At 47.3% G+C, this 24271-nt stretch overlaps 2 protein-coding genes across 7 annotated transcripts in view; one reads left to right on the plus strand and one right to left on the minus strand.

Moving 5' to 3' along the window:
- The window catches only part of TBC1D16 (TBC1 domain family member 16), a 32115-nt gene extending 20972 nt beyond the window's left edge, over positions 1-11143 (minus strand). For 4 of the 6 annotated variants that reach the window (XM_075770895.1, XM_075770892.1, XM_075770894.1 and 1 more), the window contains exons 1-3: positions 10729-10854; positions 3856-4091; positions 2193-2814 (exon numbers count right to left, since the gene is read on the minus strand). In XM_075770895.1, the coding sequence (XP_075627010.1) occupies positions 2193-2814; positions 3856-4033 (800 nt within the window). In that variant the 5' untranslated portion in view covers positions 4034-4091; positions 10729-10854. Of the gene's footprint in view, positions 1-2192; positions 2815-3855; positions 4092-10728; positions 10855-11021 lie in introns of those variants that run through there. The other 2 variants (XM_075770893.1, XM_075770891.1) reach the window with 2 other exon arrangements.
- Positions 10903-24265, plus strand: CCDC40 (coiled-coil domain 40 molecular ruler complex subunit). Its single transcript, XM_075770888.1, has 20 exons — positions 10903-11271; positions 11444-11563; positions 12261-12392; positions 12782-12953; positions 13166-13323; positions 13831-13914; positions 14003-14222; positions 15026-15183; positions 16028-16150; positions 16545-16666; positions 17396-17639; positions 17748-17930; positions 19232-19477; positions 20247-20460; positions 20977-21146; positions 21266-21357; positions 21947-22067; positions 22708-22896; positions 23157-23315; positions 23920-24265. Exons 2-20 carry the CDS (start codon positions 11465-11467, stop codon positions 24163-24165), a joined length of 3132 nt encoding a protein of 1043 aa, XP_075627003.1. The 5' UTR covers positions 10903-11271; positions 11444-11464; the 3' UTR covers positions 24166-24265.
- Positions 24266-24271: the final 6 nt, after the last annotated feature.

Genomic DNA, 24271 nt, shown 5'->3' on the forward strand with positions numbered 1-24271 from the left:
ATCCTGCAGATATCATGCAAGGGGGCTCTATGGGGAAGAACAAATTGGCGTTAAAAAAATGGACACACGGGACAAAAGCCTTTCAAGTCTGAAGTCCCAAACAATGAAAGGTCTGTTTTATTAATCTGCTGCAAATTATGAGTGCCGCATACACTGTACGAGGCTTCCAGACTGGTGCCAGAGGAGTTTAAAAAAAAAAAAAAAAGAAAGAAAAGTCTACCAGGAGCAGCGGGTTTGCAAAGCCAGCCTCTGCATTGCTGGGGCTGCCAGGACTCCGGCAGCACGCGAGGAAAGCCGGCAGAGGGCTCGCCCGAGCCAGGCTGCAAAACAACGGGGAAATGCTGCGTGAATTCACAGGCAAGGTAGCGAAGATGCAGTAAACTGTATTTCCTTCCTTTCCTGACGCTATTAGCGGCTCAGAGCGTAAGTGTTGCAAGTCGGTTAAACCACAAGGCTCCTCGCCCGCTCGCCGTGCCCCCAAGCGCTGCGTCGGCACCCTTCTGCGCCAGCCCCTGTCCCGATGCACGCTGTCGGGGCAAAACCTCAGAGACTGCACCCCGCCTTGGGCAGCGCGTGGCCTCAGGACCCAGGGCAAGGACTGGGACTGTCAGTGCTGCTTCAAGGAAGAAAAATTTACACACCTTAAACGGAGGCTTTGGCAGCAGTGGATTTGGGGGCTTTTTGTTTTTTAAGTCAAGGCCAAGAAATTTCTAAACCAACACGACATTCTCTGCAAGCAGATGCAACTAAAGGCTCAACCCCCAAGCAGTAGCCCAGTGCCAGAACACAATCTGAACAGGACAAAAAGCCTAGGAACTAACAAAATAAAGTCAGTTATTAGGAATGATATTTAATCGTTCAAAGGCCTCTCTGTAAAATTTTTTTCAAGGTTTCATGACATTTATGTAGTTTCCAAAGCCTATCACATTCCTATTAACAATTGTCAAAAAAGAGACTGTCATATTTAGAGAGCTAAAAGGGACTCTTAACTGATGGTGTTCAACACAGTTTGGAAACCAAAGGCCCATCCCGGGCACCCCGCAGCTGCTTTGCAATGCCCCTCTGCAGCCAGAGGAGAGCTGCGGTGGGATGGGACGGAATGGGACGGCCGAGGCACTGCTCAAACTGCTGCCCACCCAGCTGCTGCAGAGCTGAAGCCCAGAAAACGCTGTTTAATTGGAAGCATACTGCTAGGACATATATCAAACGCAAAGCTGATACAAGGTCTGAGATCACCACACTGAAGAGTTTAAAATATCCAGAAAGAATTGAATCAATTAGAATACTCCCTTCATAAACTTTGTTCTTACTAGCATTGTCTGGGCTTGAGATTAGCCCATAAAATAAAGAGGCAAAATATCTTCAAATGTCAAGTCTTAATGCAGTCTATGAATTGCTGACACACGCAAAGGAGAACTCGTTTTTCCTCGTTTCAGGTGTAGTTTCAAAGTTGAGCTATATCCTTAAAATCAGCCCCACGGTGCATCATGAAGGCAGCACACCCATCCTCCCCAAGATGGAAATGAGTGATGCACTGCACAGAGCCCAGGCCAGAAAGCCAGAAACACTGTGTCTCGATACCAGTATCCTACTGGTCGTTCCTCCTTTGCCAAGGTGCCCCCTTTCCCCTGTGTAGGGTTTACTGCAGATGCCATTGAGAAGAGCTGACATTTAGATATACCAGCATTGATCAAAATATCCAAGTTAGACATGCAAGAATTAATATTTATATGTCCTAAGTGGGACCACGTTCTGAACACGAGCAAAACAAGCTCACACATGCAGACTTCATGTCAATGCAGTGCCTTGCAGAGAGGCACCCCCGGCTCCGAGGAAGCCAGACAGACACTTTGATGTGGCTCTCCGCAAGAAGTAACTAGCACATCTCCTCAGCAGAGCCAATTAGACCAACAAAGGACCTTTTTAGTTTAGTAGCGCTGCTTCCAGGGCTCAAGACAGTTCACCTGAAAGACTGTACATATACAGCCCTTAATGTTCGGGGCCAGGGTTCACTGAGCAGGCGCAGGACTGGCTGGCAAACAATTTCCTGTAAATGATACAGGTGTCTGTAGTAAGTCTGAAGCAAGACAGGATATTCAGTTCAATGCCACTCAGTTTCCTTCAGCATCTCTGAGCTCAGCCACCAGCACCCCGTCTACTCACCCAGAAACTGGAGAAAAGGATGCACTCACCTGCTTTCATTATCCAGAAACACAGAACTACTGCTTTTCCCGAGGGCTTCACTAATGGGAGAGAGGCAGAAGGGGGAAGAGAAGGCATCAGAATCAGAGTCAAAAGTACTGTCCCTGCTCACGTCATCAGCAGACAGCTCCAAGGAGCCCTCATCCTCCCCAGGCTCTGGCCTGCAGTCCAGACCTTCCTCCGTCCCCTCCACCGACAGCTCCGACCTGTTCTGCTCCTCCTGAGAACTGATTGGCGATAGGATTCCTGAGTCGCTGCAGGCAGGCTGGGACCGGCGGGTGCCGTCTGCTGCGGGGCAGCTCTGGGAGAGCTTCTCCCCTTCCGAAGAGGGGGAGCTGATGTAAGCCACATCTTTCACAAGCTGTGACACGGTCAAGATGTCTTCTCCTTTCAGGATCCCTCTCTGCTCGGTGGGGGAAGCCTGACGGATAATGCCGAAACCCTGAGTGTGGCGGCCGCGTTTGCGAGGAGCCTTATGGACAGGGGAGCTCTCGGGAGTGATATAGCGCAGCGCTTCTTCATCCTGCCTCTGAATGCGGGAGTTTGGCACCCAGGCAAGGATAAGCGTGGTTCCGAGTAGCTCATCTTTCTCCACGTACAAGCACAAATAGCCTTTGAGAGAGTAAAGGAGCAATTGGTTATGACACAGCTTTATTTGTAGGAAACTGCATAAGCCTGAAATTTGCCCTTCCCTGTCTCCCCCCACTTCATCACCATTACACATGGGCAAAACAACCCCTTTTATTTACCAGGCGAGAATTCTGCTAAATGAATGGTGGAGTGCTCAGCATTATTCAGTATTTACAAATAATTTCCAGTCTGTGTATGGCTTTTGAATAGTCTAAATTCCCTCTGGTCCAAGTGGACATAGAAATGACATGCAAATACTTCAACTTCCTGTACAGATTACTAATCAAAAGTAAATTCTGAAATATGTTGCCACATGAAAAACTTCTACTGTTTATTAGTTAAACAATTTCAAGTGCCAGCCAAACATTTCTTTCTCAAGAATATTTACTTTTGTGTAGCTAAAGGGCTACAATTTTCATGGAAAGCCAATAGAAAAAAAGTCATGCACACAAGAAGGGAAGCGTGGGTCAATGTTCACAGAATAATCACTTTTGTGAAGGTAAGCCAGTAGCCACGGCTCTCTGATGAAAACATGAAAGAGCACAGTAACAGATGGGACTAAAGGGACAGAGCAGTATTTATCTTCATTTGCTCCAGTGCATGCAGCCACAATCAGGTTTTCTTTCTTTTCTCTTTACCAATGGTGGTTGGGGCCAGTCTAGCAATGACAATTACAAGACAATACTTGGCTTTCCTGAATGAAACAAGTATTTGAAGAGCAACAAGTTACTGCCCTCAAGTGACAACTGTCCATTTTCTGGCAATACAAAAGGACTTACTAAACCAGGTAAATCCACACTAGACCAGCGGAGAAAGGAGAAATATCATCAATTTTCCTACTAAAAGAAGAGCTGATGGATCAGCTTGCAGATGGCTTTCCTTAGCCTTCCATAAGACTGCCTTGCCCTGTCCCCCACCAGCAGGTCTTCATTCTTTAGAGCCCAAGATGTAGAATCTGATACAAACACACACCCCAGGAGAGAGAAAAAGAGTGAGTGAGCAGTGTCTGCAACACCCTGTCACCTGGATGATGCTCCCCGATGCCTTGTAGCAGCTCAGGTGGGTGGACACAGACGTTGTTCTTAGAGTAGATAATCTCCCCATCAAGCACAGAAGATGAACTGCTGCCACCACCAGGATTCAAGGTCAGGAGGTCGGAAGCTTTTGAAGAGGCACGTCGGAGGAGTCGCCCCAGAGACATCGCCAAGGAAATGTTTCCATTATCTGTCAGCTTTAATCAGGAGCCAAATTCAGAAGATCTGCCAAGGAGGAAAGAATAGTGTTAGAATAAATATAACAACAGCACAGCATGTGCTGAGAAGGAAGAGGTCTCCCATCAACTGTTGCGTCAATCCTACAACTCAAGGAAGAGCCTCCAAATGCTCTGGATCTGTAACATCTCCTCTATGTTTTAAAGATGCTGAAATACAGAATCGTGGGATGTTTTTCTCTGCAATGAAGAAATACAAAGGCAGCAAAACCCACATTTCAATAGTTACTGTGGGGAGGAAACAGAAAAGTAATGCTTGTCACTGAAAACTGCCCATTAAGGGAATAGCTCAGCAATGCAGAGCTGCCTGATCTATCACTGTCCTGGGGATGTCAAAGACAGTCAGAGTAGACCCCGGAGGATTCCTTCAGCACAGAAAAACTGCTGAGACCAGGACATTAAACAAGGGGCTGCTGCTTCATCCACAGTAACCACTGATCTCCAGAAAAACATTAATATAAACAAGTCTGTTCTGTGCTTACCAATTATTGGCATAATCCTGCTATGTGTTTGAGGGTTTTGGGTTGGGTTTTTTGTTTTGGTTTGGGTTTTTTTGAGCAGTGATGGTTAAATAGAGCTTTTTCAGAAGTAAGTGGCGAGACACCCATGTTCAGCAGAGTGGGCAGACTCCGACAGCCGCCTACGGCACACCAACTCAAGGCAAACAAGGTAACTTTAGCTAACTGTGGAGCACGATCCCCAGCTAACCACTGAGTACGTTCTATACTCAAACGAGACGTGCTCCTCATTGGGGCTGTTGATGAGGAGCCCTACAGTGAATCCAGAGGGATCACCCAAGCTATAAACTATTGAGCGAACAGATCAGGATGAAGACTTGATGGCGGGTCTTGCAGGAAGCAATCCCACAGCCAGCGCAAAACAATTAAATGCAGAGCAGGCGCTACCTGCTGCTACCATCCCTAGCTGGGAAGCAGACCATCAGAGGCACGGCACTTTCTGTTCCACCAGAAGTATGTGAGGAGAGGAAGCATGGACTTTTGTTCCTTTGTATTTACATGGCCTTACTTGCTGGTGAACAAGCTGGTGTGACCTAGCACACACCACACATCGCCTGGGTGCCAGGTCCAGGGGCAGCACGTGCAGAGCTCAGGTCTGTGTGTTCCTCGCCACAAGTCCCGCACTGCGGTCCGCAGAGCAACAGGGGTAGCCAGAACTAACAAGAAAAGCAGACAGGCCCCGACTTGTACTACCAGGGGCACTGTATGCAGGAAACATTTCGGGGCTTAAAGCAAGCACCGTCAAACATTGACTAGCTCTGCTTTTAATGGTATCTCCAGACAAACGAGGAAGCGAGAAGCAGAAAGGGCAAACAGAAATCAGCACTTCCCAAAGAGCAGAGTGAAACCTGCAGGGAAGGAAAATAGCTGTCCTGATTCTGACAGATTTGTACGTACAGAAGACTGCAAGTGAGACTGCCAAGTAGTTGACAGAGCCTTCATTAAAGGACAAACTATTGGTTTAACCGGCAATCACTAGATTTGTCAGCTTGAATCGCAGCATAAGCAGTTTCTGCATTTCAGGCTTTCCTAGAACTTGATGGAGAAGCCTCAACCCCGTTACATCCTGTGCCCAGCAAGTGTTTAGGGTAAGAGAATTATTTTGCAAGTCCTTCGCACCCATGTCTCCTTCTATCACCAAACACAACATGTATCTTCATTCATGTTTCATTTTTTGGGCTGAGATGTGGAGCCACGTGCTTGCTCTTGTCCAGATCGCCAAGACACACAAAACTGTTTCAGGCTCTGGGTTATATCTTGGAGAAAGTAATTTGCCTCAATCATATCTAAAGAGCAAGTCACCTTTCCTCTCACTGCACCCTGCAAGAATACAGACAGTAAACTCAGCTGCAATTTCTCCTTCCTACCGCCAAATTGCAACACACCATTTCAACACAGCCTTGAGGGTGTCCAAAGCAGTGATGTGGGGCAACCTGTCCAGCACCAGAGGCCCTGAGCCTCCGGCACAGCTGGAGAGGACCATGTGTTACCACAACACTTTGTGGGCAGCATGGTCTGCTCAGCCGTGCCCCGCTGCTGTCAAATCTGAAGCCAGCCAGGCTATCCAGACCTTTAGCTACGTCAGCTATTTCATCAGAACTCTAAAAGCCAGAACCTGTGTATGCAAAGAAGGAAAGTGGAACTGTGGCTGCTGACCAGGGAATGCTTCCTCAGAAAACATGAGCGAGCTTTTCCTACTAAGGACAGCAGATGGGGATGCACATATGAAACGAGCTCATGTGCTGTCCAGCTCTCCAGGGGCTCTTGGAAACGCAGGCAGAGACACAGAACTTCTCTGCTAACAGAGGCAGCATTTAATTAGCTTTTACCTAGCAGAGAAAGAACAAAGCAACAGGTAGAAGATCAAAAGCTGCTCCCTGGAAAGCAGGAGGAATGTAAAGGGAAATATCACTTTGATCCTGCAGAACACCTGTTGCTCCAGCACTGCCTTGATGTGCAGGTGGATGGCACTGCAGGTCTGCACAGGCTGGCTGGGACAAGGAAACACAAAAGAGACGGGAGGTGAGGAATATGATGTCCAGCATAGGAATTTAGTCCGTTGCATTTGTCTTGCAGAAGAGCTATGCATCAGAAATCAGAGCCATGCATCGGAAATCAGAGCCCACTACGATGCTGCAAACAAATAGCCAAATGTACTGGGATATATAAACATCATCAGCAAGACTCAAATTAATCCTCTTGAGTTTGCCACAGGCTAGGGAATTCTGCATAGCTTTGGTTGCAGCACTAAAGAAAAACAGATGCAAGTCACTGGACAATTTCAGGGAGAGTGACAAGAGTGATCTGGGGCATGGAAAGAGATTGCCAAGGAAGGATTAAAGAAAGGGGAACGCATTAAAAGTCTTCATACACGTGAATCACCACTGCTGCAAAAAGGAAGAGCTGTCTATGGAGGACAGGAGAAGTAGTAAGGCAGTTAAACTGTGGCAAGGAATATCTAGTTCAGTCATTCCAACAGCAGGGACAAGGCTGTAGCAGAACAGGGCCAATTGAAGAAGCCATTTCCATCACTGAGGGGTTTCAAAGACAGGCTGCAGAAATAGATAGGCAGTCAGTCCCGGCTAGGACCAGATGATGGACCGGACCTCTGAAGGTCAGCTAGTCTACTTGTACAACCCCAGAAGTCTCTGAAACAGCTTGTGAACGTGCCTCTCCTTCCCAGAGACTTCATACAACACAGACCAGCCAGTACAAGAGATCAAATCCACAGGGTTTGCTCTATTCCGAGCCCTCTTCTACGTGGGACAACATCTGCACACAGAGCCCACGGGGCCTGGCTCGTGAGGAGCAGCAGGTATCACTGCTGCCTCTTGAGCAGGCTTGGGAAGGCAGGTGGGAACCATCCTACAGCTAAGTCAGCATTAAATTAGCACCATTCAAAAAAAAAAAAGTATTTTTCGTATTAATTTTCTATCTATCCCCTGATCTGAAAGGATTCTTTTCAATGTGGCAGAGACAACCCAGCTCTCCAGAAGCTGAAGCACTGAATTAGCTGATAAGCTCTTGCTGAGTGCCAATATTTATTAAGCACACACACACATTTTTTTCTCCCACACATCAACTGTCGCCACTAAAAAATCTTTGCTACAGCTACCGAATCTGTTCTCGCAGCCCCTGGCTGCTCTCCCAGTCAATGCCAGCACTTCTCAGCTACATGAGAGCTCAGAAACATGCTGGGGAGCCAACTCCTGAAATCACCCCAGGAGCCTCTTCACAAGAGCCTGACCAGTTCCAGCCAGCAGCATCTTAAATAACACTGGCTGCTTGCCTCCCGTGGAAATGCCCTTCCCCTTCTCACAAACCGGTAAACAACAAAATCCTGTTTGGCTTGGCAGATCGTACCCTCACCTTGGCAGACGCTGCTGGACCAAATGTTGCTGCCTCCGGTTGCACAAGATTCCTGCATTCCGGTGAAGGAGGGCAATGCAGGGCTCCTGCACAGGCTGACACAGGCACGCTCTCGGTCCGTGTGGCACACGCTGACACCAGAGCGGTTCACGGGCACGCAAGGCAACAAGGCTTCTCTCACAATTAAGTTCAGCCTATAGAGGCATATGACAGCCCGCACTTTGGGGTCGGCTGCAGCCGACAAGTCACACTGCTGAGCACTTCATGTCTGGCAGTGAGTCCTGTGGCTCCAAGGGCAAATTTGCTGTGCAAGTGTTTAATAGCTTTACAAGCAAAATAAGCCAAGCTACAGGGCTCTTGAAGCGAAACATGAGAGGTACAGCGTGTCTGGGCACAGAGGAGAAACACGAGCTGTCAAACATCGGCACCAAATTTAAGCATGAAATGCCTTAAGTAAGAAAAGCACAATAGGCTTATTTTCTTTTTTGCCCTTAATGACTTAAAATTGATTTTATGTATCTAAGGAGTGGAGAGTCACTGCACCGGGGAGGTCTCAAACACGGCCAAAGTTCCTGCCTCTTCCTCCCCTTGGGAAAAGCAAATGCCGAATTTGCACCTCTGGCAGCTCAAGCGCAGGTTCAGTGCGCTGGAAGGCAGAGCGGCTGGAGATGGAGTACAGGAGCCCGGGAGTCAGGACTCGCAGCTTCTTTCCAGTCCTCTGACGGGATTTTCTGTGCAACTCTCAGCTAGTCACTCACTTGATCTATACTTCTCTACGTATACACGAGAGCCCTTGTAATGACCTTCCCTTTGTACTGCAATACCTCTACATTGGGGGGGGGGGGGGGGAAGCTTTCAAAACTACTAGCTATTAGCTGGAGCTATTTAAGATGACCTAGCCAAATCAAGGAAAAAAGTTTACCATAGGGAGCCATTCCGAAGTCATCCCATTTCATGGGGAGAATTATGTAGGTCACCAAAAAGTCTTTCATTCCTGACCTGCTGGTGCAGCAGTGGCACGCAGAGCACAGAGCAAAGGAAAAGTAACAGCAGTCACCAGCGATGGCTGAAATCCTGACACTCACACAACTCCAATTCCAGTCACTTCAGTGGAACAGATTTTGCTCAGATGCATTTCAGCTGAGAAGGTAAAAAAGGGACAGCAGACTAAATACTACAAGTTTGTTACTCAGAGATAAAAAGGGAAACAAAATGCTATCGTTGGAGCCTGCCTGCTGCTCCCAGCCACACCTGCTTAGGCATTAAAAAGCAAACAAAGAGCTTACCACCCCTCCAGCACCAAAAGTCAAACTGCAACACAAGCTTTAGTGCTGAGAAATTATTTGTGCCATATGTCCCTTCATCCCTTGATTAAACATCATTTCATATTACTTAACTGCAGTGCTTGTGCAGGAGGTAACACTTTTATGGCTTTTTTATTTCCTGCATCCTGCAGCCGTGGCCTGGTAACGCTCACAGTACTAGATCCCTAAATATTGGCAGCTACAAAATCCCTGGAACCTGGTTTCGCAGCTGAATTGATGAACTAATAGCAAATACGACAGACATCAGTTATCCACATTGACCCTCTGAAATAGTCTCCTTTTCACCCCACCGTAGCAGGACCGTGCCCCTCTCCCTTCTTGCAAGGAAAGCAACGCTCTGCCCCATCCCGGCGCTCCAGCGTTACACCAACCGTGCAGCGAGACATATGGAATAAACCCAGATATTCAGCAAACGTAACGCAGGGTCAGAAAAGCAGCTTCAGAGACATCTCTGGTTTTAGACAACTTATCACCAGAATGAGAACGAACTCTAAGCCCACAAAGCTAAAGGTTTCTATAAAAGGAGCTGCAAGCCCAAGATCTTTATCCTGAGCTGTCCTGGCAACAGCTGGTCTTAACGTCTCTATTGTTTTCTCTTAAAACATCTTTTACTTTTATTATTTCCTAGTCATAGTGGCAACTAAGAACCTAATACCTTTGCAAGACAAGCTACCAGTCCACGAACAGAAGGGATGGGCAGACCTCAGAGGAGGAGGCAGAGTTATTTTACAGAGCATCAGCAACACCGCAAGCAATCCATCAACACATAATCCCTGGCCTGGAGGCCATACATCAAATAATTGCCGAGGATCCCAGCCATCCATCTTCACGTCTCTGCTGATAACAGAACTCAGCCAACGAAGAGGTAGATATTGGGGTAATTTGAGAGAAAACCACCTCCCCAAAAGTAAGGAAATCATAAAAATACCGCAAGCTGTACAGAGCCACTCCAAAAGAGCGGAAGATGAAGTTTGAGAACTATTTCGCACTCTGCTTTCTGCCAGCCCCGAGCCCGCACCACACCGACCGCCTCCGGGGCTCCGGCGGCAGCGGGCAGGCAGCGGCGGCGGGGAGGGGGGGGGGGACACGGCGCCGGGAGGGAAGACAAAGAGCGGGATACACAAACGGCTGCATCGCCGGGGTGCCAGGCAGGACACCGGGGTGCCAGGCAGGACACCGGGGTGCCAGGCAGGACACCGGGGTGCCTCGTCCCCTTCACCGCGCACGGACACGCGTGGCGGGCAGCCGTCCCTGTGGGCCCGGGTGGGCTGGGGCAGCCGCCGCAGAGGTCAGCCGGGCCCCCGCTGCCGCCCACCGCAGCCCAGAAGCCCGGCCCGGCCCCGCCGCACGGAGCCGGCGTGACACGCCGTTCAACCGCAGCGAGCGACGCCCCGCGCGGCCCCGGCGCTTTTACCGGCAAAGACGAGCCCGAGGAAACTTCTGGCGGCTGAACGGACCGGCGCGACCCCACCGGGCCCTGCCTGCGGACCGCTGCCCCGCTCCGCCCGGCCCGGCCCGGCCCGGCCCGGCCCGGCCCGGCGGGGGAGTGCCCGGCCCACGGCCCCGCCCCGCCCCGCCCGCCGCCGGCGTGACCCGGGGGTGCCCGGCAGTCGCCTCAGGCGGGGCCGCCTCCGCGGAGGAAGGGCAAAGACGGACCCTCCCCACCGCAGCACACACCGCCCGGACTCCGGCCCTCGGTGCCGTTACCTGCTGCCCCGCACCGGGGCTGGCGCGGCCATGGCGGCCGGGACGCCGCAGGCCTCCCCCGGTGCGCGGCGGCCCGAGGCAGTGCGGCCCGAGGTAGTGCGGCCCGAGCGGTCCCCCCCCCCCCCCCATGGGCTGAGGTGGTGCGGCCCGAGTCCCCCCGCGCGGGCTGAGGTGGTGCGGCCCGCTGCGCTCACGTGACCGGGTGTTGACACGTCGCCTGGCAACGGGAAGATGGTGCGGCCGGTGGCGGGTGAGTGCGGGGCTGTGCGGCCCAGACCGGCCCCGACCGGCCCCCCCGGCCCCGACCGTGCCCGTGCCCAGCGGCGGAGGGGCGGCCTGCAGACGGTGGGGTAACGGGCCCTGGGAGCCGGGCGCTGGGCTGGTACTCCCTCTCACACTCCCCCGGGCTGCTCTGGTTGCAGGCACAGGCCAGCCCCAGCCCCATGGAGGAGGCCGCCGGTGCCACAGCAGAGGGATCTGGGGTGGAATTCGGCTCCGCTGAGCGAGATACAATCAGAGTTCCGTCACATCTTGCTATGGAGGTGATTTCCTTTGAAATGTTCCTAGGGCAGCGTGTTCCCGCGCGTTCCATAGGCAGCCACATCTTCATGGAAGCAGTTTCAATAGGAAGAAGTATAACAAGCGAGCAATTATTACTGTCTTGCCCTGCATATAAAAAAAAAGCCACTAGAAAGTAAATTTAGTTACAGTCTTGTGTGTCAGCAGCATCTTGAAGGATGGGTTTCTCACTCAGCTCTTAGCATGTTTCTGCTGTAGGCACTTTAAAAAGGAAGTTAACCACATTTCATAGGTGCGCATACTTGAGCTCTTTTTTGAGGTTTGTTGGTGATAAGGTTTTTTTTCTTTCATTGGTACTGCACGATACTTGAGTTTGGCAAATGATGACATGGAATAAACCAATGTCTCTTTGGAAAGAAAGCAGCGAATAATTTAGCTACATGTAGTGCAAGCTGGAAGACCTTCTTTAATAAATCCCTAAGGGTGTTTTTTTTAAAATTGATGTGAGCTAGAAACACGTGTGAAATTAAAAGTGGTAGGTAGAATTTTTGCCAGGATCTTTACTATCTTCATGCTAACTTAATTTAATTTAATTCTAAATTAAACTTCTGTGCCCTGTGACAAAAGGCAGATGTTACAATGCCGCCACGTTACCATTCAACAAAGTACCCAAGATGTTATAATGCTGCTGTTCTGCTTTTTGCCTGTGTTGTGTGCTAGGCAACAGAGACAGAAAACGGGAACGACAGTGAAGAGGAAGAGTCTGTTCCTCTGGAGGACCAAGACGAGACATTTCCCCCAGCAGAAAGAGGAGCCTGTGGAGCCACAGAGCTGTTTGTTAGTTCTGCAGAAGTGAGACACGATAATAATATATATAACCTTATTCGCAGAACGCATGGCCAGTATTTGTAACTTCAAATTCTTCTGATGCAGTTTTATTGCTGCAAACACAAAACCAATCATTATTGGAACGGAGAGAAGCTAATTGGTCAAGCAGGGAGTATACAAAAACTGACCAAACCGGAGCAGCTCCTTTGTTGTGCTATATATGTGTAAACTTTCTTTCATCAGGAGTGACACAGCTTTGGCAGTTTATCTGTGAGCTGATTTTAGAACAAGGCTCTCTTCTTGATTCTTTGTCTGCATTGTTCATATCTCATGATGACAAAAATAACCAGATTTTTAGGGGCAAATAGAGCTAGATTGAAAAGCTGTTTCAGGTGATGGATTTTATGTTTCAGGAAAAGTCTCCTGAGACTTTCTCGGACAAAGTGGAATTAGAGAGTTGTCCTCCTGAATTGGGTGACATGGAGCAGCCATTAACAGACAGCAGAAACCCTTCCTACGCGTCACCAGGAGCTCCTCCGCAGGCGTCTGCGTTGTCAGTGGAGTTGAACAGCAGCACAGAGTCGGGTATCATTCAGTTCCTTATTAACAGTACAATACTTGATACCATCTATCAAGCACAGTTTCTAGTTTTCTCCCTTTCTGATCATTGTTAATCCAACTGGAGGCATCATACTATGAAATCTAAGTCTTTTTCTTTTTCCTTTTCTTTTTTTTTGGGGGGGGAGGAAGGGGAGAAGGTCTGGGTAACACTGGAGAACCCGTTTCTCTCTATTCAGAGTCGGCCTTTGAGCAATTTGATCAGCTAGCTAGTGAGCATGGCGGCCAGCGATGGGAACAGGAATGCCAGCAGCATGGAGCTGAGGAAAATGAAATAAGTGGAAGAAGTGAGGAAACCGTAGAAGAAACAGAACTGGTTGTCTTGGATCCAGAACATGTGAGAAGTCCTCAAATCTTGTCATTCCTCTTTGCAGACTTGCTATTTTGATTTGTATAAAACATGCAAGGTAAATTGTAAGCAGTGCCTTAGCTATATGCTGAGACTACATATTTAAAAATAGCTTTTGCAAAAGTACTAACTCTTGAGTGTGTCTACGCCCTCAATATTAACCTCAAAGTTGCAGGTTCAGAAGTGAGCAACATAGTGGACAAACCTGATCCTTTTCGCTACTGAAAGAGAAGTACTTGCAGCAAGAGTGAGTGGATGGGTTCTCAGGTGTAGCTCTTCCTATATGTTTCTGACTTGTAAATATTCTCAGTAGTCACTCTCTGATGTCAACAAATACCCACTACATAACTCTTCTCACTCACTACAGCGAGACTTGCTAGAATAGGAATGGCAGAAAATACGATGTTTTATTTAATAGTGGAGTGGCAGTAAGGTTTCTTCATAATTTATTTACACAAGTATGTTAAAGTTTATCAACGTCGTACTTCTTTACAGCCTCTGATGAGAAGATTCCAGGCTGCCCTGAAGAATTACCTTACTAAGCAGATGGAAAAAGTGAACCTAGAGCTTCAGGAACTGGTATACGGCATTCTTTCTTTGCCTTCCCACAGCAGCCCACCCCTGTCCAAGCTGAAGTGCGATAGCTAATTTCCTCTTGTGTTTGCAGAGGACAGCAACGAAAAAGGGCAAAGCACAGAGAGAGGAGCTTGGGGTGATTCTTTACGGAGCGCAGCAGCAGCTGGCCCGTCTGCAGATGGAACTGGAGAAGAGCCATGGCCACCGTTCTCAGGCAGCCACAGCGCGTCGGCAGCTGGAAGAGGAGCTGGAGGGCCTCAGGCTTACTCACAAGAAAATGTGTCAGAACACAGATGATGAACGCAAGAAAGGTGACTGAGGCAGTCCCTGCAATACTTCCTAATTCTAGTACTATGTGGAGAAATGAATTTGAATATAAGCCAAGCATTGGATTGAAAAATACAGTGAAATGCATCAGGAATAATGTGCTCATTGAAAAGTTTCACAGATATTCCCGGTTGCCATGTAATTTCTATTGTTTCTAAGACCGTGTTGCTATGTTGTACTTCTAAGAAGGTCTTTAGGACTGAAACTAGCAGCTCCTGGCAGGTAGGCTGTTCTGTGACTTAGCAGGAGGAAAATTCCCATCTCTTTCTTATGCTTGCCCATGTCTCTGTAAGGGTGCAATGAGATTGCAAAAGTGGTAGGTCATTAGGGGCATCCAGGAGTGTGGGAGCCCATTCCAGCCAAAGAAACGGACTCGACTCATTCTTTTTGTGTTGCGGTGTTTGGATAGGAAACAGCAAAATAATTTCAATGGCAAGGATAGCTAAGCATTAAAATAAATTGCCTAGAAAGTTTTTGCAGGTTATTGGAAAAAATTAGAGAAGCATTCAACAGACCGAGAAAGAGACAGTTCTGTTTTGGGCAGAGGAGTGGATTCACCAAATCCTGAGGCCCCTTTGTGTGCTGGGAATCAAGGAACTGCTTACCAAGGTTTTTGGCTTTGCTTGTGGAGATATACTCCAAAGGGAGTCATGCCTTATTTTTTCAGGGAGGGCTGACGTGCGAGTTTTGCCTTGAATGCTTCTATATTTCTTTCCCTTTTATCTCTGTTTAAAGTGTGTGTTTAAAACATACTTTTCTGTGAATATTTTTCCTCTTGCCTTCCCAGTTTCTGCAATGCAGACTCAGGTTGAAAACCTGGCCTTGCATCTCTTCTACATGCAGAATATGGACCAGGATATGCGTCACAATATTTTACTAATGAAACAGTCGACAAAGAAGGCTGAGGCAGAGAGGTTCCACGCTGAGGTGGAAAAGAAAAAACAGGTATCAAGTGAAACTTCTTTACGATAAGTACATACAGATGACAGTTAGTGGTGAGTCTTGGAGGAGGTGCTGCCTTGTCAGAAGGGAGGTTATAGTGACTGAACCATGGAAGATATATGAGGATATTTTTCTCAAATAATTGGGAAAACCCCAAACCCCCAAAAGCAGGCTTTTCTAAAAATGAGAAGAATCCCCACCGCTAAGATCGTGGCATGTACTGCCCAACGGTTTTTGGCAAGCCTTATAATAGTAAATCACCCTTCACTCGAGCAAAGGGTGTGTGAGGGCAGAAAGGTACTCAGTAAAGAATTATCATTTGTTCAAGTATCGAGAATTATTCTGAGTCACAATGAGTTTCACAATGAAAAGTGAACTTTGAAAGTGAACGGAGCTGGTTGGTGTGCTGGAGCTCCCTCTGCTGTCTTCTGCTTGCAGTTGGGCACAGGCTGATTATTATTTATGCAGAATTGCATGCAAACAGTTGAAATTAAAGGGATTTAGTTGGGGTTTTTAACAAAATATTTTAAAACATAAATTGTTAAGATTCCCAGCTGCTGGAGAGATGGCACAATATAATCCATGCTGACAGGAATGAAAGCTGCTTCAGATCTGAAGTATCAATTTACTATTGCAAATGGAATAAGAAAGAATCAGCAAAGAAGGTCTCATTCTCTTGAAAGTTGTCACTGCTGCATTCATGAGTCATTTCTATATGAATGGAAAAGTTTGAGTAGGAATCAAATCGAATCCAGTTGCCAATTTAACCGCTTTTCTAGCCTATGTTATTCTTGTAGAATATAGTTGGCTATTCCTCATCCTGAACTGTTTGGCTCTCGCTCTTCAGGATCTTCTAGTAGACCGCTTAACAAGAAAAGCCTATGAACTCCAAGAACAGATTGCTCTGCTTGAAGCTCAGTTTGTGGCCCAGGCGGAGGACACAAAATTAACTCGGCAAGCAGTAAATGAGGTAGGACGGTGCTTTTTTTTTTGCTTCTGGTTAATAATTCCCTCTGGAAGGACTGACCCCTTTGGCTCACACTCACGTGATATGTACAATGTAGGCCAGAGTTGTATGGTTTGCTCCTGGTTGCAGGAATTAAGACTTCCCCCCCCCCGCCCCCCTCCTCCTTTGTCCTTAAGAATTGCCCGTAAATCACTTTCTCCCCCACCTTCTCAGCCTTATTTTTTCCTGGAGATCTATGCTCTGTGGTCTGGTGTGACAGTAAACTAGACACGTATTAGTTGAAGCTGTTCCTGCTCAGCATATTATGAACAGAAAAGAAAATAATTGTATTGTCACATGAATTTGGTTTCTCAACCCAGTGTAGATTCATCCCATCTAAAAATTCTCTCTTCCTTAGGCTTGTATGGAGGTACAGGCTATTAACATGGAGAAAAAGCGATTGATGAACCACTGGAATAGCAGCTTGGCTGGAATGAAGCAAAGAGATGAGGCCTATATTGCCACACAAGAGTTGCTTAGGTATCATATCTGGAAACAGCCCCAAAGGAGATCTCAAATAATTTGGACAGGAGGGATTAAAAAATGGGCAGTATGTCTTCTGTCAAGTCTATTTCTGTGTGTGCAGGATATGTCAGACAGAACAAGTTTCCTGCTGTATAACATGCAATAAGGTTAAAGGATAAGAAGCACATTTCTTTGTTACTATTTTCTTTATCCAAAACGCTACTCTCCCTCAAAATGTGCGGGTTTTTAAAAGCTGGTTAGAGTTTTTCTATTCATGTTTTATTCCTTTAAAAGAGTTCCTTCACCTTTGCAACATCTCTCAATCTCTCAATCCAGAGAGCTAGACAGCAAGAAGGATTTATCTATCGCTTTTGGTTAGGATTTTGTGATGCCTTTAGAAATCTTTGGAAAGCTTTCCTATTGTTGCCAAAGGAAGTGTTTATTTGGCCTGGAGTCTTAAAGCTTGACCAATTCTCTGAGAACAAACAATATGCTTTTATCCTGGTAAGAATGGTGGGGTGGGGACAGAGAACTGAAAGAAGGACTTAATTTTCCTACATGCATTTCCTTTTAAATCTCAATGTCTCCATCCATCTTCTGATGACTCTGCACTGTCACAGCAGACTAGCCTTAATAAAGATCTTCCTTCTTGGTCAATGTTGCTACAATAGCATGTTTGAAAAGAGGAATTTGTAGATGACTGTTCAGCACACAAATCATTTTCCACCCTCTTTGCCTCTGCAGCAAGTACAGACATGACCTCAAGTCCCTAGAAATGGACATCCATGGCTGTAGAAAGTCGATCAGGAAGGAGGAGGAGAAGAATGAGTTGCTTGTCACCATCCTGAGCCGTTCACAGAACGATGCCAACACGACAAAGAAACTGATTGCCCAGTGCCTTTCGAGGCAGGAGGCCTTGAAGGTTGAATTTGGCACCTATACTCGCATTCTCCATGAGACAGAGCAGACCCTCAACAGGACCAAGATGGTGAGAAGAGTCACTTGGAAGAAGAACCATTTTGAACTGGATATGGATATTTAGTCCCCTTCCCCAAACAGTTGTAGTGATCCTGTTTCTGTCTTCCCTACTTTTTAGGATCAAGCCGCTCGGCTGAATGAGTTGCTGTCCATCGGTAAGGATATAGAGAAAGGAACTGATGCCAAAGACCAGATGGAGAATGAAATCATGGCAAAGCTTCAGGACCAGATGATGTCCAGCAAAGCCACAAAGCACTTCTCACAGCTGGCTGCAAAACTTCATAGGAGAAAAACAGATTTGGTATGGTATCCCTTCCCTTTGGGAGGGCAGGGGAAGGAAACTGCCTAGAGCTGTGTTTCTCAAGTGTGTTTTGTCAGCATCTTCATTTCATTTTTCAGGTCTGCAACTGAAGCTCTGCTGGGTTTGCAACTTCAGTTTAGTTCTTCCAGTGATCTTATTGCAGCATTCTTGTGTATGCCGGAGAGTTTGGCCAAAAAGGCCTGACACATAACATACTGTTCTTTCTTTACTTAAAAAATGGGGCAGAATGATGAATCCTGGGAGCGTTTACTGTAAAGTGGTTCAAATTGTTATGTATTGCAGGAAGACAGTGGATATGTGATACTTTTATACTCCACATTAAACTAACTTACATCTCTATACTGCCTCATGGAATGTGATACAGGCATACTTTTGGTTTCCAAAGAAGCATTACAGTCCCAGGAACAGTCAAACCACACCCACAGTTCTTCATGGCATGATAAGTTGCTCTCTTTGGGAGCGTCTAACTGGTACAGATAGAAAAACTAGAAGATTCAGCATAGTATTTATCGTATTGAGTTGTGTGGGCTGGCTCTAACACATCATGCTCACACCTCCGTATTTTCCAGCCTGCCCCTGGGTTTTTTCAGTCAGGTGCATATCTTAAGTAACTGCAAGACTTCCAGGGTTGGCTTCCACTGTGAGAAAGGCCCCGGGGTGAGGGGGGCAGATACACAAACAAGTGGATACTCTGCTTTGACTTCTATTGGCCTCTGTGCTGCACAGGAGAATACAGTGCGGACACTACGGACTTGGAAGAGCCCAAATTGCAACCTCTCGCAGCGCGGGCCAGGCTGTGCAGAAGCAGCAGACAGACTCTTGAAAGTTACCTGGCTGCATTCATGCTGCACTCAAACAAAAGGCATACCCGTGCTTTCTGGCTCCTACAGCTGCTGTTAGGTGAGGGGTTCGTTTGTCAGGCACTTTGGGGAAGGCACACTACAGTAACGTCCTGCCGCTGTTAGCCAGATAACTAGAGACATCTGGGCACGGAAGATAACCGCAGACGCGATGAGTGAGGTCTCTTAAAGGGCTTTCGGATGGTTAAGCTCCATAATGTTTTTCGACACCCTTATGGCAGAGGTAAATATTGCTGTCTTCTGTCAATAGATGGGGGAAACAAAGGTACAGGGAGGGTAAGTAGCTTGCTTACAGCTTGTAGCACAGCCTGGGAGTAGAATCTAAATCCCCTGATTCCTGTGCTTTGATAAGTAGGCATTGCAAATCAACGAGTTACTGTTGGTGACAGTAATTTGTTTTCTGTCTGTTGATATTCCTAGGAGCTGCATTTTTCCAAGGTTGAGAATGATATGGCCCAGGTTATTCTGAATGCAACTCATACCAACGGCAGGCTGACAGGTCTCCAAAAGACACTTTGTGAGCTGGACAAGGAAATAAAAAATATCCATGATCTGATCAGCTGCAGGGAAAGTGAGATTGCAAAGGGCAGTGTCCTGACTGAGAACAAGCGAGGGGTCATCAGCCAGTACAACAAGAGGTTGGAGATGATTCTTTCTCAGCAGGGGGTATGTACGTTCATGTTTCAATCCCAAACTTGATTTCATGCTTTGTGGTGACCACAGATGCCCTTGATAAATGTAACTCTGTAAGTGCTGGATAGTTAAAACTTTGAGGCATCAGATTGTGATTTAAAAGCTGCACTAGTTAATGTACGTGTTTACATTTGTCAGACAGTTCCCAATGCATGTGAAGAGGAGCTGGCATTAGGGAATTGTTGTGAAATGAGGGTGTGCCTAGCCCAGATTTCTGCAGGGAGTTGTCTACACCTGATGAAAATACACACAATGACATCGGTACTGTAGGATTAAATAGGATCTCGTTATCAAATCGGCAAAGACTGACGAGAAGAGAATGGAACAGGCAGAGTGACTGAAGTTGCTTGGTGGTTGTCCCCATTCAGATGATACCCAGGTCTGTCCCTAGCACTGTGAGCTGTAAGACCTTTATGGATACCAGTGCAAAAATGATTACTGTGGCATATGCTTTGCAAACTCTTGAATGTCCAGCTGTGCCTGTTGTAAGAGCTCAGGGGGCCTCTCGCCAGAGTTGGAACCTTTTGGGCTTCTGTTGCATTTGTTCCTGTGCGGCCAGGAATTATTAGTTCCATCCAACTCACGGGAAGTGGAGGCAGAAAGTAACTAGCTGACAAAATAACAGTGTAGTTGAAGTATTTAGTAGGCATCTCAGCAGTTGGACCAGCCTTCTGCAATGATGCTATAAACAAGAGCTCCAGCAGCTTCTGCCTGATTAATCTTAAACCTTGTCCTCGTACAGGGGCAAGAATTGGCACCACTGGAAATTGAGATCAACAAGCTGACCAAGCAGATAGAAGAATGTAATTCTGAGGCGATGACACTGCAGAAGTACTGGCTCAATCTGCAGAAAGAGCTGGTCAAGTTAACACACGAACGGGAGGAACAAATAGCCTCCTTAGATATGTTAAAGAAACAGATCACAATAATGCAGCAGAAGAAAGTGCGCACTGAAAGTAAGTCATTCCCTAACTCTTTCTTGAAATGTTCATCCATGAATGGACAAAAAAGGGAGTGAAGGCTTACAGACGGGTAATGCTAGACCTCCCCCAAAGGATGCCCTCAGTGCTCCTATACATGTGTGAGCGGTAGTGCAAATGGTCCCAGTACTATACTGGAGGGCTAAGAGCAAGGCGCCTTCTGCTGTTTTGCATGTCGTTATTTCCTGTAACGATCAATCCTGCTGTCTTAACTGACACAGTCAAACCCTAAGAGATCATGTCATGTGTTACACTTCTTAAACAAAGTTTGCAAGTAGTTGGTAGGTAAATGTCCCCACCGATGATAGCACTTTCCTTGGCCAAAACCAACTCTTTTCCACAGCAGTCTCCTTCAAAACCTTATTTGATTTTCGGGCTTGTGGAAAAATGTTTTGGCTGGGTATGTGGGACACAGTGTTGTCTGGTCTAATAGCGGTTTGTCACAACCCAGTGCTTGTGGGAATTTTAAGACTTTCTTCTGTTCACCTGAAGATGAAATTCAGCAGGAAACGAAAGAACAAAAATACATCGAACGTCACATGAGGAACATGTCAAATGACTTGATAAAGTTGAATGTGTTGATCAACAAGAACAACAGCAGCTTCGAGGAGCTGCAATATGACAACATTATCACAGAGAACGAGTTTGTACGCTCTCTCAAGGTACAGAGGCTTGACACCTCATTTCCAGGTCTCAACCTCCCATGCAGATGAGAGGCAGTGACCCTGTAAATCTTTCTCGGTCTGACAATGTTGTATTGGTTTATGCTTCCCAAATCTAGGCAGCAGAAAAAGAATCGGTTGAGATGCAGGAGAAGCACAGTCAATTGACTGAGGAGAAGGAAAGACTCCTAAGCAGCCTGGTGGAAGCAGAGTAGGTACCAGAGAGATTCTTCCTTTGTGCCACAGTCTTTGAACATGTGTCCAGGTTACCTTTCTTCTGCAGTCATCAAACTGAACCAGCACCAGCAAAGGTGCTTCTGTCCTCCTTGGGGAAGATGAAAGGAGTTTAATGAGTTTTTGAAAGGCAGAAACTGAAAGGTGCTTTAGCTGTCTCTGGAACCAGCAAGAGCTGAGGGGATGTTGGCTTTAACATTGCCAGCATGCTTGTGCTGGGCGTTGCCAAGATCTGTACAGGAAGAGTCCACGTGCTGTCTCCTCTGCCAGGAACTCAGAGCGAGTGTGCTGCGCTGGGCAATTACTTGGGATCCATCAGCCCCCTGTCAGGCTGGACATGCTTGTTGTACAGTCATCATGCCATTTTCTAAATTGCGGAGCTTACCGTCTGACCTCACGCTGCTCTGTAGCTGCCCTTCTATGTGCTCTGTATGCAGATCCTTAGCTTCTGCTGAACCGTTCAGCTCTGTGTTCAGAATCATCTCGGGAGTGTGCTGCTACCGATGCACAGAGAGAGCGTCCTCTCTTGTTTACAAAGGCACTGCTTTCCCTTTCTGCCATTGCAGGCATCAAATCATGCTATGGGAGAAGAAGATCCAGCTGACAAGAGAGATGCGTGCAGCGGTGGATTCTGAGACAGGACAAGGCGAAATCCAAGCCATGAGAACAGAGATCCACAGGATGGAAGTAAGCCATGGGAAAGAGGAGCGAGGAGGGGAAGCTACACGCAACATATTCAGCTTCGGTGTTGCTGAAACTTAAGGCAGGAGATGAGAAACAGGCTGGAGAAGTAGCTTCTTCGAGGCCATTAGAAGTATTGGAAATCTTACCACCCTGCAGACAGATTGAATTAAATACATCCAGCGTGCACACACTTTATGTGTTCCTCGTGCGTGCTGCGTAATAGGCTGCAGCAGAATCAAGATACACCTGAGAAATCTAAAACCTGTTATGTCTGCCACCTTATTCTATGACCGCAATTTATAAGCAAAGAAATGTTGATCACTAAATCATCTTAATCACCGGTTAGGGACTTCTTCTGTCTTCTGGCAAAGCAACTCTTCCCTTTCATTCTTGGGATACTTCTGCTCTTCTGCTTTTCCTATTGCTAATCAGTTCCAGTGAAATGTTTTGGAGATTACTTTAGACGAGTTGATAATCCAGCCCTCACATAGGGCAAACTGGGTTTGGATTCAGAGCAAATTTGGCTTGCCAAAACGTGTATCTGGTTTACGTTGATGGGGTGTGCCATGCAGAAGACTTTGGTTAGGTGCCATGCACAAACATTCGCTATTTTCAGCCTATTTTGTATCTTGACAAATGGCAGGTCCGCTATGGCCAGCTCATGAAGCAGCAGGAGAAGATGATTCGTGATATGGAGGCATCTGTTTCTCGTAGAGAGGCGATAGTGATTCGTGGAGAGGGTCAGAACAAAACAGATAAGAAACGCATCACCAAGAGCGACTTCTACCGCAAGAAACAGGAGCTGAGAAAGAAGATCAGCGAAACCCAGAAGGTGAGCGAGTAAGGCAGGGCTGCAAGAGTCCACGTAGCCCATATTTGCCTTGTAATGAGCACCAGTGCGCACTCAGCACAGACTCACGGGGCGTCAGTGCACAGCGCAGGCCCTGTGTGGGTGCAGCGCTGTGCAGGGGTCAGGCTTTGGAAACTCCTTAAAAAAAGGAAAAAAAAAAAAAAGAGTCCTGGGAAGATGGCCAGGAGTGCAGGTGAACTAAAGAACCGGAATCTGCCATTTCCTTCTCTTCCATTTACTAGAACGCTCAAGACTGCAGCAAAACCATCCTGGAGCTGGAGAGCACCCAAGCATCCCGTAGTGCCGCCTTCTTGGAAAAGCAGCAAGAATTGCGCAGGCTGCAGGCTGAGTCCGATGGCCTCGATTCAGACGCAGAATGTCTTCGGAACAAGAAACGATGGGTGAGCGCATCCGCTTCCTTGCAGTAGGCGAGCCAAATAGAACCTGCTGCTTCCTGCTGCTGCCAGTTCCTTGTCGCCATCTCACCACAATCCTGAACTGGGCGTGCTTGGCATGTAATTTTGGCAACACTTTAACTGAGCACTTTCTGAGGGCTCATAGTGGTCCTGAACTGATGCTGCAGTTGTGCCCTTAGCAAAGCAGCATTCACCTGGAAATGTCAGCCTAAAGGACGTTGTTTGTAGCTTGAAAGTATCTACTAACAACTATCCTTTGTGAGCGCTAGCTGGCTGCTCCTAAGTATGCTACAAATGTGAGAGCCAGCTCAAGGTCTTGAAAGTTTTTAAGTTGGTGAAACTCAGTCCCAGCAAGGGTTGTATGTGTGGGTATTTCTCTGATTTATGGAGTTCTGTGACGTGCCTGTACCTCTACAACGCTCAGAATGGGGATGCTCTTTGGTGTTAGAATAGTGGTATCCTTCTTAGGAAGCCCTTCCACTTCAAAATATGATGGTTACAGTACTGGTGACACAAATCCTGTTGTTTTCTTAGTTCTTTTCTGTGTGCAGTCTGCTGTTAAAGCAATTTTTGTTGTTGCTGTTCTCAGAACCTTTTGGAGATTGTGGCCTACCAGACACGCCAGAAGCATCTGCAGGTGCTGAAGGAGGGGAAGTACGCTCCCCTGTGCCACACTGAACAAGCCTGGCGAAACGAGCAGCAGAAACTGCAGGACCGGCTCCGTACCATTAACGCCATTGTCCACCAGATCCAGGAGGAACATCCTGAGCACCAAAGGGCTCTGCGGTGGCTCAGTCAGTGCTTGGAGTCCAGGCTCGGCTCGTGGGAAACCTAACAGGGGCGGACAAAACACATATAACCGCCTGTCCTTCTTCTAGAGGCTGCGGGCTTTGTAAAGGAAGAGATTAAATAAATAAATACAAGTATTTATTAAAGATGGG

The sequence above is a fragment of the Balearica regulorum genome, chromosome 18, assembly GCF_011004875.1.
Source record: "Balearica regulorum gibbericeps isolate bBalReg1 chromosome 18, bBalReg1.pri, whole genome shotgun sequence".
Classification (NCBI taxonomy): Eukaryota; Metazoa; Chordata; class Aves; order Gruiformes; family Gruidae; genus Balearica; species Balearica regulorum.